General features: G+C 38.4%; 1 protein-coding gene across 3 annotated transcripts in view; it reads right to left on the bottom strand.

Moving 5' to 3' along the window:
* Positions 1-5,592, bottom strand: part of dpydb (dihydropyrimidine dehydrogenase b) — a 161,140-nt gene extending 155,548 nt beyond the window's left edge. Inside the window, exons 1-2 of one of the 3 annotated variants that reach the window (XM_073876471.1) lie at positions 5,313-5,372; positions 5,221-5,282 (exon numbers count right to left, since the gene is read on the bottom strand). In XM_073876471.1, coding sequence (XP_073732572.1) covers positions 5,221-5,259 — 39 coding nt within the window. In that variant the 5' untranslated portion in view covers positions 5,260-5,282; positions 5,313-5,372. Of the gene's footprint in view, positions 1-5,220; positions 5,381-5,567 lie in introns of those variants that run through there. The other 2 variants (XM_073876477.1, XM_073876465.1) reach the window with 2 other exon arrangements.
* Positions 5,593-15,675: the final 10,083 nt, after the last annotated feature.

Raw genomic sequence — 15,675 nt, 5'->3', positions numbered from 1 at the left:
AAACATTGCAGGATTTTTCTCATTTTAATGGACTTTAATAGAGCCCAACATTTAATACTTAACACGTAACAGTTTTTTTCAACTGAGTTTCAAAGGACTATAAACGATCCCAAACGAGGCATAAGGGTCTTATCTAGCGAAACGATTGTCATTTTTGACAAGAAAAATAAAAAATATACACTTTTAAACCACAACTTTTCGTCTAGATCCGGTCCAGCGCGACCTAACGTAAATACGTAGTGACATAGGGAGGTCACATGTTACATATATAAAACGCAAATTTGCGGACCATTGTAAACAATAAACTGACACAAAGACATTAATCAGTATCAGTTGACATACAACACCGTAGGAACGGTCCTCTTTCTCAACACTTGTAAACACTGAGGCGAAGTTTCGCGTTCGTCCTCTGTGACGTCATGATGTATTGCGTGGGGTCGCGCTGGCACATCACGACCGGATCTAGACGAGAAGTTGTGCTTAAAAAGTGGATCTTTTTTATTTTTCTTGTCAAAAATGACAATCGTTTAGCTAGATAAGACCCTTATGCCTCGTTTGGGATCGTTTATAGTCCTTTGAAACTCCGCTGAAAAAAACCGTTAAGTGTTGAGTTAAGTATTAAATGTTGGGCTCAATCAAAGTCCATTAAAATGAGAAAAATCCTGCAATGTCCCCCTCAAAAAACACAACCTCTTCTCGACTGAACAAAGAAAGACATCAACATTTTGGATGACATGGTGGTGAGTAAATTATCTGGATTTTTCTTTTAAGAAAATGGAATATTCCCTTAACCCCACCTATGGGGTAAGTTGTAACGTTTGCACCTCTGGCACTTTCGGTGTAATTGAACGATAACAGCAGGTCCCACAAACAAACTTGAAGTGTTCATTTGTAGCAGACATGTGTGTGTTGATAGTGTAAAAAAGATTAATCTAACTAAATATGTTTTGAATGATAGAGCCAAAGCCAAAAAAGGTTGTGCCCCGCTCCCCTACTCACTAGGATGGGTTAAATGCAGAGGTCACATTTTGAGTATGTGTTCCATACTAGACTTGTCACTTTCAAAACTGGAAAAGAAATTGCAATACTGTATGTATGCACGATTCTGTATAAAACGAGAATCACGATTCTTTTGCTTAAAATAAAGATCACGATTCCCTCACGATTCTCAAGAACTTTATTCATTTTAAAGATGTACAACCACTGAACATTAGTTTAACATTTGTTTTTACAGGTGCAAAGAATTATGCTTCTGAAAGTTTCAGTGTAAATAATCTTAAAATTCAGTTAATGTTAATTGTAGAGTGATTGTGTATTCATTTTATTTAAAGAAAAAAAAACAAAAATATACATTTTAAGTAGGCATGAATTAACATGACTTTATGGTAATGAGCTATGACGCGGTTCGGCAGCAACCAATCGCAAGGCGGAAACGTTTGGCGGCAACCAATCGCAAGGCGGACACTTCCGGCGTCAACCAATCGGAAGGCGGAAACCTCCGCTTGAGAGGATTCCAGAGAATGCATTCGAGCGTTTTTTGACGCTCTCGCTGGCGGCGTAAACGTCCATCGGGTGAATAAATCTACATGTATGCTTAATCTGCACACCCATTGGGTCAAATGCAGGAAAACGTAATGTAAGCAGTCAAGTGGTCAAGTGCAAAGACAGCTAGTGTGGTTATTTGGACACAGCCAATGTTTCCCCCTGTGCAGAGGTGTAAAGAACTTAAGTAAATGTACTTCGTTACTGTACTTAAGTATTTTTTGGGCTACTTTGTACTTGTACTGAGTATCAAAAATATAAGCAACTTTTACTCTATACTCAATTACATTTTTGATTGGGTATTTGTACTCTTTACTCCACTACATTTGAAATAACACTTACTGTTACTCGCTACATTGTTTATTCGTCAACGAATAAAAACGAGACGAAAGTGTCAGAGGGTGATGGATAGAATCTGTGGTCGCGAGGTTAGACGCACACATACAGGTACTTAATGTGGCGCTACGCAGGGCAATCGTATGAAATCAAAGTACTGCGAGAGCGAATCAAATGCAAATGAAGAAGTCTGGTCTCGCGGTACTTTGATGTCAAACGCTGAATGGCTTGCGTTGAGCCACCGTAGCGGAACATCTGCGTGCTGCATATGTCATAAACTGTAGAGAAAAGTTTGCGTCTGGTCTGAGAGAAGAGATAAAGAGCAGACATATGGATGCATATCACATTTGATTATGTCAAGGGACCCTTTGTTAAACTTGTGATGCTACAATCAAAACAAAAGTGAAGCGCGATTGCAGGAGGGTCATCCCGCAACTCAAAAGGCAAACACAAATGTTTTATATGCTGATGCTACTTTATCAGCTAACCTGAGCTGGTACATAACTTGATATAACTTATATGAGCCAAAATAAACCATCAATGTTCTGTACTGATTAACTTAAGTACGTTATAAGATGGATAATAAGTGTACAATTTCACTGTCCTCACATTTAATCAAGTATGCTGTAATGTATTTACTGTAAAAAGGGATGCATGACTGAAGAAATGTAGTGCACTTAATGTGAGATAGTGGTGTTACGTCTACTACATTTGTTTTCAATTAATCTTTCAAATGAACAACTTCACATTTTTAAAGACACACTATGCAGTTATTTTACCTTAATATTACAGCTTCAAAGTTATTTCGGTGGTAAACAAAGTCATAGTAGTGCGAATCATCCTCCTGTTGAAGCTCGCCCCTAACAAATCTCGCGAGAATCACGACTTGCTTTACGGCAACGACGTCACATACGTTAGGCTTGTTTGACTTTGTGTGGCGCTGCAAGAACCGACAGCCGTATGACGTCAAAGTACCGCGAGAATGATCCGAGACGGCAGTTTGACATCATCCGGCTGTCGGTTCTTGCAGCGCTGCATGAAGTCGATCAAGCCTATAACAACAACTGCATGCGCGAATTTGAGACGTGAGGCTAAACTATTTAAAAGTTAAGAAAGCGCGTTCGGAAGAGAGTAGGAAAAGGAAAAGAGAATCTGACCGCACTATAAAAGACAGCACTGGATGGGATGCTGATCTGGCGATCTTGTTAATGGACTAGTAAGTAAATCTCTCATTTGTAAACTTGTTTGCGGTCTATGTTGTATGTTTTTGCGCTTGCTTGTAGTATGTCATGCGATTATCATGACAACAGTTGTCAATATCTCACATAATTATCAGGACATAAATAAGCCTTGAGGTTGTAAATAGTTTAAACATGCACAATTTACTTATGATTTAGCTGCAATCATGTAAAAACGTTATATGCTAGCAAACGCAGTACTTTATTATTATATGAACTCTACACTTGGAATAAACTTCTTATTATCCTATTACCATCATCTGTAGTTTAGTAGACTATGCAGTAGCCTAATATTCGTATGAAATTGTGAAATATTACCTGGTCATTATCTTCGGAGTACTAGAGTGGGATATTACGACAGTATTCTCCAGCGACTCTAGGGGTCGCTGTTTGACAAAAACGCTGAAAATGCATAGAGCGGCTTTAATATGCATTATCAAATTTCTGTTACTGTATTTTAACTGTAACAACCTACTGGACTCTAAAACTGGAATTTTTGAAATATTTAGATTATAACTTTTTTAGGATTGGCCTATAAAAGAATATTTGATAACACTTTACAATAAGATTCATTAGTTAACATTAGTTAATGTATTAACTAACTTGAACAAACCATGAGCAATACATTTGTTACATTATTTATTAATCTTTGTTAATGTTAGTTAATAAAAATTTAAGCTTTAATTGTTTGTTCATGTTAGTTCAGAGTGCATTAACTAATGTTAACAAGATTTTAATAAAGTATTAGTAATTGTTAAAATTAACATTAACAAAGATTAATAAATGCTGTATAAGTGCAGTTCATTATTAGTTCATGTTAACTAATGTAGCTAACTAATGTTAACTAATGAACCTTATTGTAAAGTGTTACCATATTTATATCACAAAGTAAGGCTATATATTTGTCAGCATGGCACATTCAAGTACACAATGACACTAGACTAAAACTAAATGGGTTTAAATTAAATTCAATGTAGATTTCTAGACTAAAATCTCATGGCATTTAGTTGAATAAAAATAAGACTAAAACTAAATCAATTCAGAGGGCAAAAATATGACTAAAACTAAATTAAATTTTAGTCAAAAGACTATGACAAATGTTTAATCTGTGTTTGTTCTGCCAGATCAAATTTTTGAGGTGTTTGAGGATTTCTTTTCTATATTAGGAAGTAAAACCTCACAAATAAACTTTCTTGTTTTTCACTGACCTACAATATCTCTTTGGTTGAGGACTGGTGCATCTTTGAGCAAACATTCAGTACGAGTAAAATACTTAAGTACTTATAAATTGGGTTACTTTAAGACTTTTACTCAAGTCGTATTTAAATTGGTGACTTGTAACTTGTAGTGGAGTAATTTTTACAGTAAGGTATCTGTACTTTTACTCAAGTGTGGCTTTCAGGTACTCTTTACACCTCTGCAACCGTGCTAAAAACCCTTTTGGAAGGGATAAGATCCAGAATAAGATCCTCTTTTTGGTACTAAAACAACGTCAAGGTTCTTCTCGGACGTACATGCGCATTGCTCTGCCTCACTCATTCTCTTTAGTTTCTGTTTCTTTCTGACTAACTACTCTGCGAAAGCATCCGCTATCAGTGGAGCGAGCACGAGCACATCTGGCTTGCGCAAAAAAAAAACATCTGGCTTGCGCAATAATAAATGTGACGTCAAGACATCATCGCGAAAGCAAAACTATAATTCAACTAACGTTATTCTTTCATAAATATATTTTCAGCAGTACCATCAGTATAACCTCCCGTTTTTAGGTTGACGTTCATAATGCCTTTGCAATAAAAGCATAGGTTTGGTCTCATTTAAAAGCAGACGCTTGGAAGTTTACGTAAAGCAATACTATAATGCTGTGCAATAACCTGTGGCTCTTAGTTGACGTAAATTAGACATGTTATATAAAGTATAAAAAAGTAAAGAAAAATGTGCTTTAAGTTATTTTACTTCCTCTATATGTTTCTTTAACCACAGTGGAAAAGTTTCAAAGTGTTGTCATCCAAACAAATATCTTTATCTGATGTGTAAAAAAGTGTTATTAAAGAAAAACACTTTAAAGACAAAGCTCAGTTGCACTGTGCCTGTGGGTTAACGTTACCTCGATATCCTGCACTTCTTTGCTTAGCATTGTAGCCATTATGTCCGATCTGCAGTATATTAGAGAAGCCCCTGGGTGTACTTGGTATATTATGATCCGATCACTGGTCAGTTACAGATCGCTTGTGACAGACAGTAATGTTAGATCATGCACGCGCGTAGAACTTTAGTGAGCGCGCCTACAAAACAAGACTAGTCCATTTTCTTACTAAAGTTGAATAACTTCGGCAACAAAATGTGAACTGTGTATTAAAGCGTAGTTATTCTTAAACAGACAGTTCTCACATTTATATTATCTTTTTACCTCAATGGTTTGTCCAATTGACACGAATAATAGAAATACTGTACCTGGTTTCATAAAATGGTAGATTCCGAGACGGTTGAAGTTCGCTGGGTCAAAGGTAACTTAAGCGTGCATGAAGTTGTCGGAGAAATCATAGATATGTAAAGGCTAGATGTCTTACAGCGGCCATCTTACCTCAGGCAGCTCGCTCACTCGTAGCATTAAGTTTAATGCTGCAGGTACTTTTAAATGACCATAACTTGCTGAATTTTCTACCGATTTTCAAACGGTTTGTTTTTTTTACAAACGTTATTAACGTGGCTATAATTCCGGATGCTTTAACATGTTTCATGAATTTATTTTTTATTTTTAGTATAAGTATGCAGTATCATAGGTACATCTTTGAAGTTTATAACAAACCAAACCGTTTGAAAATCGGTAAAAAATTAAGCAAGTTGTGGTCATTTAAAAGTACCTGCATCATTAAAACTCAATGCTACGAGGGACCGAGCGTCCTGTGGTAAGATGGCCGCCAAAATGCGGACCTTCCACTCAATTGGCCAGCAGCGCGGGCGAGACATCTAGCCTTTTTACATATCTATGGGGGAAATCAAAACGGCGTTTTTACGCACTTGAAGGGAACTTCAAGAAGGGGATGACCCACATACAGTTGCTCCAAATGAAAAGAAATTACGTTGTTTTTCCACAGCTTTATTTGCTAAGTATATTTTAATCGGCCACAGTATGAGACATATCAAGTTTGTCTACACATGAGTTTACACATCAAGAGTTGTGATCTTCGCAGGGCATAGGGAAGATAAATTCGATTGGAATTCACCCATAGAGTTCCACAGGAATGGCGTATTTTTGTAGGCCAGCCCGTGAAAATGAAAATAAAGACGTCTGCACACTTAAATCCTTAGCAGCAGGTTTTAATAACCTTTTGTAGGCCAGCCCGGAAATTAAATACTCCCATTTATTTCCCCTATAGGCTTTTGGATTATCGCAAAAAAATAAGCTTTTTGTTCAAAAAAAAGTTTAAAACAATTAAACCTTTTGACCAACAAGATACTCTTCACAGATTAATTTAACTTTTATTTAAATTAAGACTTTTGAAATGTAGACGTTTAGAAAACATGCAAACTACACCAGAGTCTCTCGAAATCACGTCGTCACCACCAAACACCAGACAGCTCTTTTAAATCTTTTAAACACATTTTAAAACATGTTTCCTGATAAGAAAATACTCTGAGGATGAATCTTTTTTGGGAATTGTGCCCATGTTGCACTGTTTTTGTTATCTTCATATATGATGACGTTTATAAAGTCCCCGATGTTACATTGCAAGAGCCATTATTTGGCTTAAAAGGTAAGCAAATTTATTTTGTTTCTAATAAGAGTACACATTTAGGGCTAGTTTCCCGGACAGGGATTAGCTTAAAACAGGATCTAGGCCTTAGTTTAATTAGGGAATACAGCTAGTTTCAACAAACATGCCTTAAAAACATTACTTGTGTGCATTTTGAGGCAAAACAAAGGGCATTGATGTATTTTAAGATATGTCAGTGCAAGTTGTTTTCAGTTTGGACAGCTCTTACATTTATTTTAGTCTAGGACTAGTCTAATCCCTGTCCGAGAAACCGCCCCTTAGACATATTCTCCCTACCACGTGACATAATTCTAATGAGACATATTAAAAATGGCACAAGATGGTGCACAGTCTATATAGTGATAGTGTCACTTTTATTCTTAATATTTTCATAATTGTTTGGTTATATTATTTTTATTTATATCTATTGTTTTGGATTAAATAGTCTGCTAAATTTACATTTTACTGCAAATCAGAATATTCTGCCTTTGAGATGGATGTTAAAATTCAGGCTGCTTCAATGTGGAATGGTATGAGTGACACGGTAAAATGTTTTAGGGGAGTGGCTTATCCAAAAAGTTTGATGACCTTTTTATTAAGTCTGAGAGCCATAGCTTTGTGCATTATTGAAGTGTGGTATCAATTAAACAATTAAAAGTTGTGTGTTGAAATTAAACATGGTGCACCTCAAATTAAAATAAATAAGGCTTGTCAAATTTACATTTAATACTTATCTCATATCCTCACGAGACATGTCTAACCACTGTTAGTGTACAGTAAATTATAACACAAACCAGTTAACAAAATAAAACATTTATTACAAACATTTAATAATTCCAACAGATGTATTTTAGATGCTATTTTATGGTAGTACATCAGTTATATGAAAGGGAATTAAAAACAGCGCAAGAGCTTATTAGACCTGTATTTAGATTTAGTCCTCCCTCAGACAAAAAAAAGGTTTGTTTTCTTCTTTCTATGTAGACACCACAGCAGTCACGTGTAGAAATAGGTCATTTCACCTTTCATTCAGCAGTGTTTATTCCTCCTGCCTGCTTGCATCTTTCTCGTCTTTGCAGTCAGAGTGGGTTTCTCTCCAGTGCAACACAGCAGGCCGAACGTGAGCAGGGCTTGATGTTCAAACACCTGCCGACTGCTGAGAAGCTTTATTTTTCAAATCTGCAACAGTGGAGCTGAGCTTCTCAGTGGTGTGTGTGTGTGTGTGTGTGTGTGTGTGTGTGTGTGTGTGTGTGTGTGTGTGTGTGTGTGTGTGTGTGTGTGTGTCTGCCTCCGGGTGTATGTATGTGCTTCTATGCGTTGTGTGTGTGTGTTTGCACCTCAAGTGTTTTTTGCAGCGTCTACTTATCCTTCAACACAGTGTTATGCTTTACACCAAGACAATTATTTTTGTCCCTCATTATAATCATTCAAAACAATGCTAGTCTTTATCACCAGGCAATTAGTTTTGTCACTCATTAAAAATCTAGAAGTGCGTGCGTTTTTCAGGAAGCCTCTTTGTTTGTCATACAAATATCAATAACGGAGAAATATAATGCCTAAAATAAACACAGCTCCCAAAAAGTATTTTCTGTTTGCCCTCTCTTAGATTTATATTCGCCCTATATTTTTCAAATCTAATATTTATGTTCGGGACAGCAGCCTCCTCATGCTGAGAGCTGATAAGCCCGAGGCGTCTTACTGATCAGAGGGATTGTGGATCCTCTAGAATCAGCAGGGGTCAGAATATCATTATAATCAACCAGCTGTAGTCGTACAGATTCGGTGCTCTGGCATATACACTACATGTACCAGAATCCAGCACAGCGCGCTGTCATCATGCATACAGAGTCTGGCAACAGATGACACACTTGGTTCCAGTGAATTTTTCCTCTCCTCCGTGTCGGCCAATTCGGTGAATCAGCGTTTGATTGATTCTCGTCACACAGCGCTTGTGTGCTGAAAGAGAAATGATCTCAGTCCTTGGGCAGTAACAGAACTGACATCAGATAAGTGTCATTTCATTTTCAAAGCGAAGGAAGGCAGCTTGATTAGACGTTTGTGAAAAGAGCTGCTGTCGGTCTACAGGCACATTTGACTGACCTGTTGCAAAACAAATCTGTATCAGGCCTTTAAACTGATATTAAGAGGCTACATATACTCTAAGTCAGTGTAAGTTTAGAGTCAAATGAAGATCTGTTACATTTGTCACCCATATATATAGACAGTGTCATAGCATAACTATAATGCATGTGGCACAAAAATTGAAGAATTGCTAAATTTGTTACATAATATTCACACAGAATATAAACATAAAATGCATTATTCATTAACAGTGTTGTTGTTGGTAATAATTTTTTCTGAGTATGGCGATAATCTCATTAATCTGTGTGGTTGATACATTAGTCTAATGCTAATTATAACATTTATGTCATTTTTCACCTCCTTGTTGGCTCAAAATGCTTCCGATATCTTCAGAATCAGTAGGTCTCTTTCATTTACAGTCTCGCATGCCTTTCACACAGCCAAGCTGCTTTATCATCAGAGCGCTGCTATCCTTAGTGAGCAAGCTCTGCGTGCGCATGCATATGGAATGTGCTTCAACACATCTCTGGTTTTAACTAACCTGCACACTTTCATGCATGCTTTGATCCGCTAGGCAACGGTTCAAAAGGGAACGACAAACAGCGTTGTGTGGCAGTCAGAGAAAGAGAAACACACCAAACGGTTTCCTGCGTTTAACAGGCTACCTCCTGTGACAGTGTCAGTAACGGAGAGGAGGAGAAAAAAGCAGAGCTTCCTTCACTTTCCCTTTCTTTCTTTTTCCTTTTGCTTTCGTTTTTCTTGTTGAGCACCTCGGAAAACCTCTGTAAATAGTGTTTGTCACACGAACAGTTGATGTCTCTGAAAAGGGTAACATAAGGAAACGTCCTGTGTGAAAAATTACAGCTATTTCATCAGTTTACAGCATGGACTTTGTTGCCAGAGATGCTTTCTTTTTTCCAACACTACATATTTTATGAGGAAATCATAGCGTTTTTAGTCATCGTTCACTTCTTAATTCTGCATCCATGTGTTAAAAAATTACAAATATCAAGCGTTTCTTGCTGAACTCAGTAGGTCTCAGGATTCTGGTTTGAAAATGCCTGCCGTCTGGCAACCTCGCCTGTGTAGAACTTGGCAGACATCCAGAACAAAAAGAATATTGGAAACCATAACTATTTCTGATATGATGAAACAACAGAGAAATATACTGCAATATTGTTCCAGGAGGAACCACACTTTCACAGTCATTTCAATTAATTGATACAGTAATTCATATAAATGACAGCTCTATGAAAATTCAGATCGAATGAAACGTTGAGGTTTGAAATGCATGGCATTTTATATTAACTTCCTATTCTCTGTTGTTGGTGGAGTATTAAACATTTAGAGTCTTTCATTTTCACTCCACTGTTCCACAGAGGTCTGAATCATAAAGTAAGAATTCAACATTGCGCATTTTTAGTGGAGAAATAAAAAGATATCAGGAGTTTACATGCCGTGGAATGAGAACAAGTAACTTCTTACTGATTATATTAAATAACAAAACAATGCTGATGTATTATCTATCAACATCTAATGAAATGTAAAATTGTACTACATCAACCAATCCTCTTTACAATTTTATTTATTTATTTTTTAAATCGAACTGCAGAGAAAAGTGTGTTGAGTGATAAAGGCAGGTTCAGTAACCGTCACCCATGAAGTGTTTGTTTGTCATTAGATGCCTCCAAACTCAGCACTGTTTGGTTGATATCTGAAGCGGTTTTCGCCATGGCCTTATTTTGACCAACTAAGCAGAGCCTGAACTTCAGTCCTGCGTTCTGTTCTGTCAGACAGCATCTGGATTAAAAACACTGCTGCTGTGAGTTTGCAACGCGGTAAGCCAGGCTAGCAGAGGATTAGAGGCAACTTGAAGGAACGGTTTGCAAAGCACGAATGAGAGGCGGTCAGCTACACCTCTGATTCTGCTCAGGGCTGTTTTGACTGCCAGTCAAGGATTTGGGGGGCGCTGAGAAAATGCGAGGTGTTGGACAGCTTTGCCGGCAGCTCTACCTGGATTGGGGGGATCGAGCTGAGGCTGACCTTTGGGTTACTTTAACAACAAATACGTCAGTGCTTGCTCAATGTATAGGTCTCGTTGGATTTGTTGGAGGAGTTTTTGAAGTGTATGTGACCCTGTCTAAAATCCAGACTCATTATCTAATAATGAAATTAGGCGCATCCAATTTTGATTTCACATTGAAGATATGAAAGTTATATTTTCATGTTCTTTATATAGGATTTTATGTACTATACAATAGGTCACATGTGATCAAGTTTCTGCATCTTAAGTGACCAAGCATTCTGCTAGCAACACCAAGTTCATGGGTTCGATTTCTAGGGAGCACACAGAATAAAAGTGTCTGCCAAATGCATAAATATAAATTACAAGGATCATAGTATGTTCCACTGTGTAGCCTTGTGGTGCTGTGTCTGCCCATTAACTATCTGCTGTGATGAAAATATTCGTAACATATGAGAATGAATTGACTAAACAGCTGCGTTGCTTTGCTGTGCAGTATTTCAATTCAAAAGCCTAGTGATGTACTGTAGTACTCGAGTCCGAGACCGGTCTGGAGACCGATTTCTGCTTTCTCTGACTCGTCTCGGACTTGTTCCTTCAAAGACTCGGTCTCGGACCACAGTGTCAGGAGGAGGACTTGTAATTTCAGACCGAGTGTTCATATAAAAAAAACACACAACACATAATAATAATAATAAAATGCGATGTTGACCGGCATTATTTGAAAATGACATCCCATGTGATGCAAAGATACTGCCATCAGAGCCATTTATTTATCTCTAGAAAAATAGGAAGAAGATAATGCATGTGGTAGGGATTTTTTTTTATTGATAGTAAAAGCATAGTCCATATTGAGACGTTAAATGGGCAATGTGTAGGATTTACCCCCATCTAGGGGTGAAATTGTATTTTGCATTCAAATGAACAGTGCTCTCCAGCACCTCGCCTTTCCAAATACGTGTTGCAACTACGGTAGCTGTTATGTAACCACTGACCTCCTTGTCCGTTTCAGCTAGTTCACGTGTTTCGGAATGAAATTGCGTTTTGGAAACGCATTGTTAGGCTAGTGCTTTTTGTACCTCTCTGCTATTATAGTTTATCAATAGGGCGGGACGATATGGAAGCCTCCTTGGTCTTACCCGTTCAATGTAAGTAAAGAGAAGAAATTCTAAGCTTACAAAGAAAAGTCAGATCACTGGCAAAGGTCATTTGACACCAACGAGGACATATTCATGAATAAAGACATTGATTTTGATTAATAAAACACTTAAAATCCTACTTACTGTCCCTTTAAGACTGCTCCTCTAAACAATTCCCAATCTAGCTTAGTCAGTAGGCCTAACTGTTGATTATTAAATCAGGAATATGAAAACTGACATGTTTTTATGGTCTTGGTCTCAACTCAGTCTCGACTCCTAAAGGACTCATCTCGACTCAGACTTGCTTCCTCAAAGACTCGGTCTTGACTCGAACTCGACTGTATTTGAAAACCAACAGACTCGGTCTTGACTTGGACTCAGCATAGGCGGTCTGGTCCCCATCGCTACAAAATCCTGCATCTAATCTACTAACTGTCTATAAATGCACTGTGCCTTAAGAACAAATCTTCCTCCTTTATAAATTTTGCTGCAAATTGTGCCCCTTTCATTAAACTCCTAGAATATACAACGTTCTGCTAATTTTCCCCAAAGGTGTAGCCTAATGGTTAAATATCTGGGCAAGTAATCAAAAGGTTGTAGGTTCAAATCCCACAAGGAGTGAAAGATTTGAATGGTTGCCAGGGAATATATATTAAAGAAGTGAACTATCACCGGTGTGCCCTCGAGCAAGGCACTTAACCTCAGGTTGCTCCAAAGGGACTGTGCCCACTGTAAATCGCTTTGGATAAAAATGTCACCTTAATGACAAATGAGCCAAATTAGCGAACTAATTCAGGTCATGTTGCCGATAAGCAGAACCTGTAGTCCTAAACTGCGCTATAGCATAGTAAAAAAACGACGAGCAACTGGCAAGCACGGCGTAAATATCTGTGAAACAACTCTGAGCGGTATTTAAACAGAGGGCAGGGAAGCAGTGCTGACCCATTGCATGCCAGATGGCTGTAACAGCACAGACTCTCTCCGCAGGGTTCTGGCCAATCCTGTGAGAGTTAGATGTATCATGAAAACTGATCTAGGAACAAGCCAAGCTTTAGCGTTCTGTTCGACACCAATCTGCAAAACTTTCCTAACTGGCAGTCGACGTGATAAAGCGCAAGTGAGAAAAGAGCAGGGCGTGCGCATCTGGACAAACAACAGCTGGCCGAGCCCCATCCGAAACCGCGTTGTGATAGCAACAAATGCGCTTGTGTGGTTTTCAAGGGATGAGGAGCTACGGTGCGTTCTGCACGCTTGGCTCTCGAAATGAGTATGAAGTGTGAAAGTTGATTAGCGGCAAATACAACAGTCGCTCCTATTTCTGACAGAAAAGCAGTTTGTCCTTCTTGAGAGGATTTAGGCAAGCTTTTATTTGATCTCGGAGTCAGCCGCGGCTCAACGAGCCATTTGTTTAACAGAGAGATGTACTGCTATGTGTGTCAATGTGTCAGCTCTAAGCACACAAATCTGGCAACTGTTGATCTGGAATTCCCGTTGGTGTCAATCTTGCTCGGGATGAAACAAAGCTGGCTGACTGAACTGCCTCTCGGAGTCTGTTTTATTTCACACTTTGACTTAACACGCACCTAGTCTTTAGAAAAACTTGTTGATTTTGTCCAACATCTCAATTGTGATTTTGTTTTGACACAACACGATTAAAATAGCTACATGTCACAAGCGGCTGGGCTCGCGGCTATTTAATTAGCAAAGGTGGCATGTTGCGAACGCTTAAACACTAAATGTTTAAGGTGAAGCGTGTAATCTGTGTGGATGTTAAAAGTCTCCCATTCCTGGAAACATGGATTTATCACAACACTGGACTGTATGTTTGAGCATCCTTACACAGTGGCATGTGTTTGACCAAACCTGTCAATCATTATTATTTAGGACGTGTCATATGGTTAAACTAGTGGCATGGAAATTAGTCACTGTGCCTTTAATATCCTCAATCTCACATCAGTTAAGCAAATGCCTGACAGGTTGTTTCTTACAGAAAACAACGGCTACATGCAAAATGTGTATTGCTCAGTAAAAGAGCTGCAGCAGTGCAGATAATTGATTTGCTTATTTTGTTTTGTGCCGATAGGCCTCCATTTATTCCACTGCGAAATTGTCGAAGGCAATTGGGGGGCAGATGGCGTGCATACCGATCACCTCAGCGTGCTCTTAAACTCACAAAGCAAGCATCCTACCCTGAACCGCACATATATCAATGCAGATGAAAATGCCCTGCTGGACTAATTATCACAGAATAATTAAAGATATGACCTGCGTGGAGAGGGGAGAGGAGGGCTGGGGGAGAGGGAGGGGGTCTTGTCTGAAGGTGGTCCTGATGATGGAGTAAACAAAGGCTCTGTGTGCAACCCCCAGGAGATGATTATGTATCAAAAGGTCAGAGCTTATACGAGAGCAAAGCGGGATGGGGGAAGGGGAAGAGAGTGAGGTGGATGGAAAGAGATGGAGATGAGCATAACACTATTTTGGAGCCTTTTCGGATGTTTAAGTGTAGCCACTTGACCATGAAGCCTACACGGCCCTGTTGAGAGCTTTCGTTTGCCACAACAGTGCAAGACGATTTTCTTGAACACATTAGTTGCACTAATAGCAAATGGTCATGAGGCCTTGTGTCTTGGTATTTGTTTAAGATAAAACAAATGGGATTTGTTATGGAGTGCTTTTAACCTTATATGGTTTTTGCTTCTTTTGACATATCGGATGAACTAGTTGAGGAGAAGTTCACAGGATCTTTATTTTACATGCACACATGAACTGCGTATTCATATCATATGGATGAGCTGATAGCGGAGCTTCAAGCTCAGCCAGGTATGCAAAGTCTTTGGAGTGTGTGCTAATGTGTGTTTAGTCTAGATCCTGTTCTCCCGCACAGGAGTCTGGGTAGCGCGTAACATACAAGAATCTGTCGGCTTATTTCAGAAAATTCCTTTAAAGCAAATCAGCATTTGCCAGCTCGAGTATCAAGTGTGCAGTATCTCATAAACAAAATATGTAACATTTGTAAGTAGCATTTTGATCAAAGAGTTGCATTTTAAAGGGCTTTTCCCCCATAGCACAAGTTTTTCCCACCAACCTGCTGTTGAAATGGAATGCTTAATCCAGTTTTCTCACTAAAGGTGTATGTTACACACACAAATATATAGTTTGCTCTAAGTGTCATTTAGTGAGACACACAAAAGGTACCTGGTTATTGTTAATACCAGCATGCAAGTTATGAAGCTAAATACAGTTAAAAAAATGCATCTTTAAACCATCCTTGCTCCAAAATACATAAACACCTTCACTAATGTGTGTCTACGCAAGAGAACACACCAAAAGAAGCCATTATTTGGTAAACCTGGTGAGATTTCCATGGGTTATTTAATGTTTTTTTCGAAAGCCGAAATGAGCACAGTGGGAGGGTGAGATAATCATGGAAAGGGAAACACCTGCATGGATACAGGTGTGTGAAAGCTATTAGCACAGCTATTAAGCAGAGAAATGGCAAAGTTAGCTCACGCAAGTTGTGACAAACCGATAACAATGTTTTGGATTTTTTTAATATAGTG

The sequence above is a fragment of the Misgurnus anguillicaudatus genome, chromosome 2, assembly GCF_027580225.2.
Source record: "Misgurnus anguillicaudatus chromosome 2, ASM2758022v2, whole genome shotgun sequence".
Classification (NCBI taxonomy): domain Eukaryota; kingdom Metazoa; phylum Chordata; class Actinopteri; order Cypriniformes; family Cobitidae; genus Misgurnus; species Misgurnus anguillicaudatus.
Note: the sequence above shows the minus strand (reverse complement) of the source record. Positions and strands in the feature narration are given on the sequence as shown.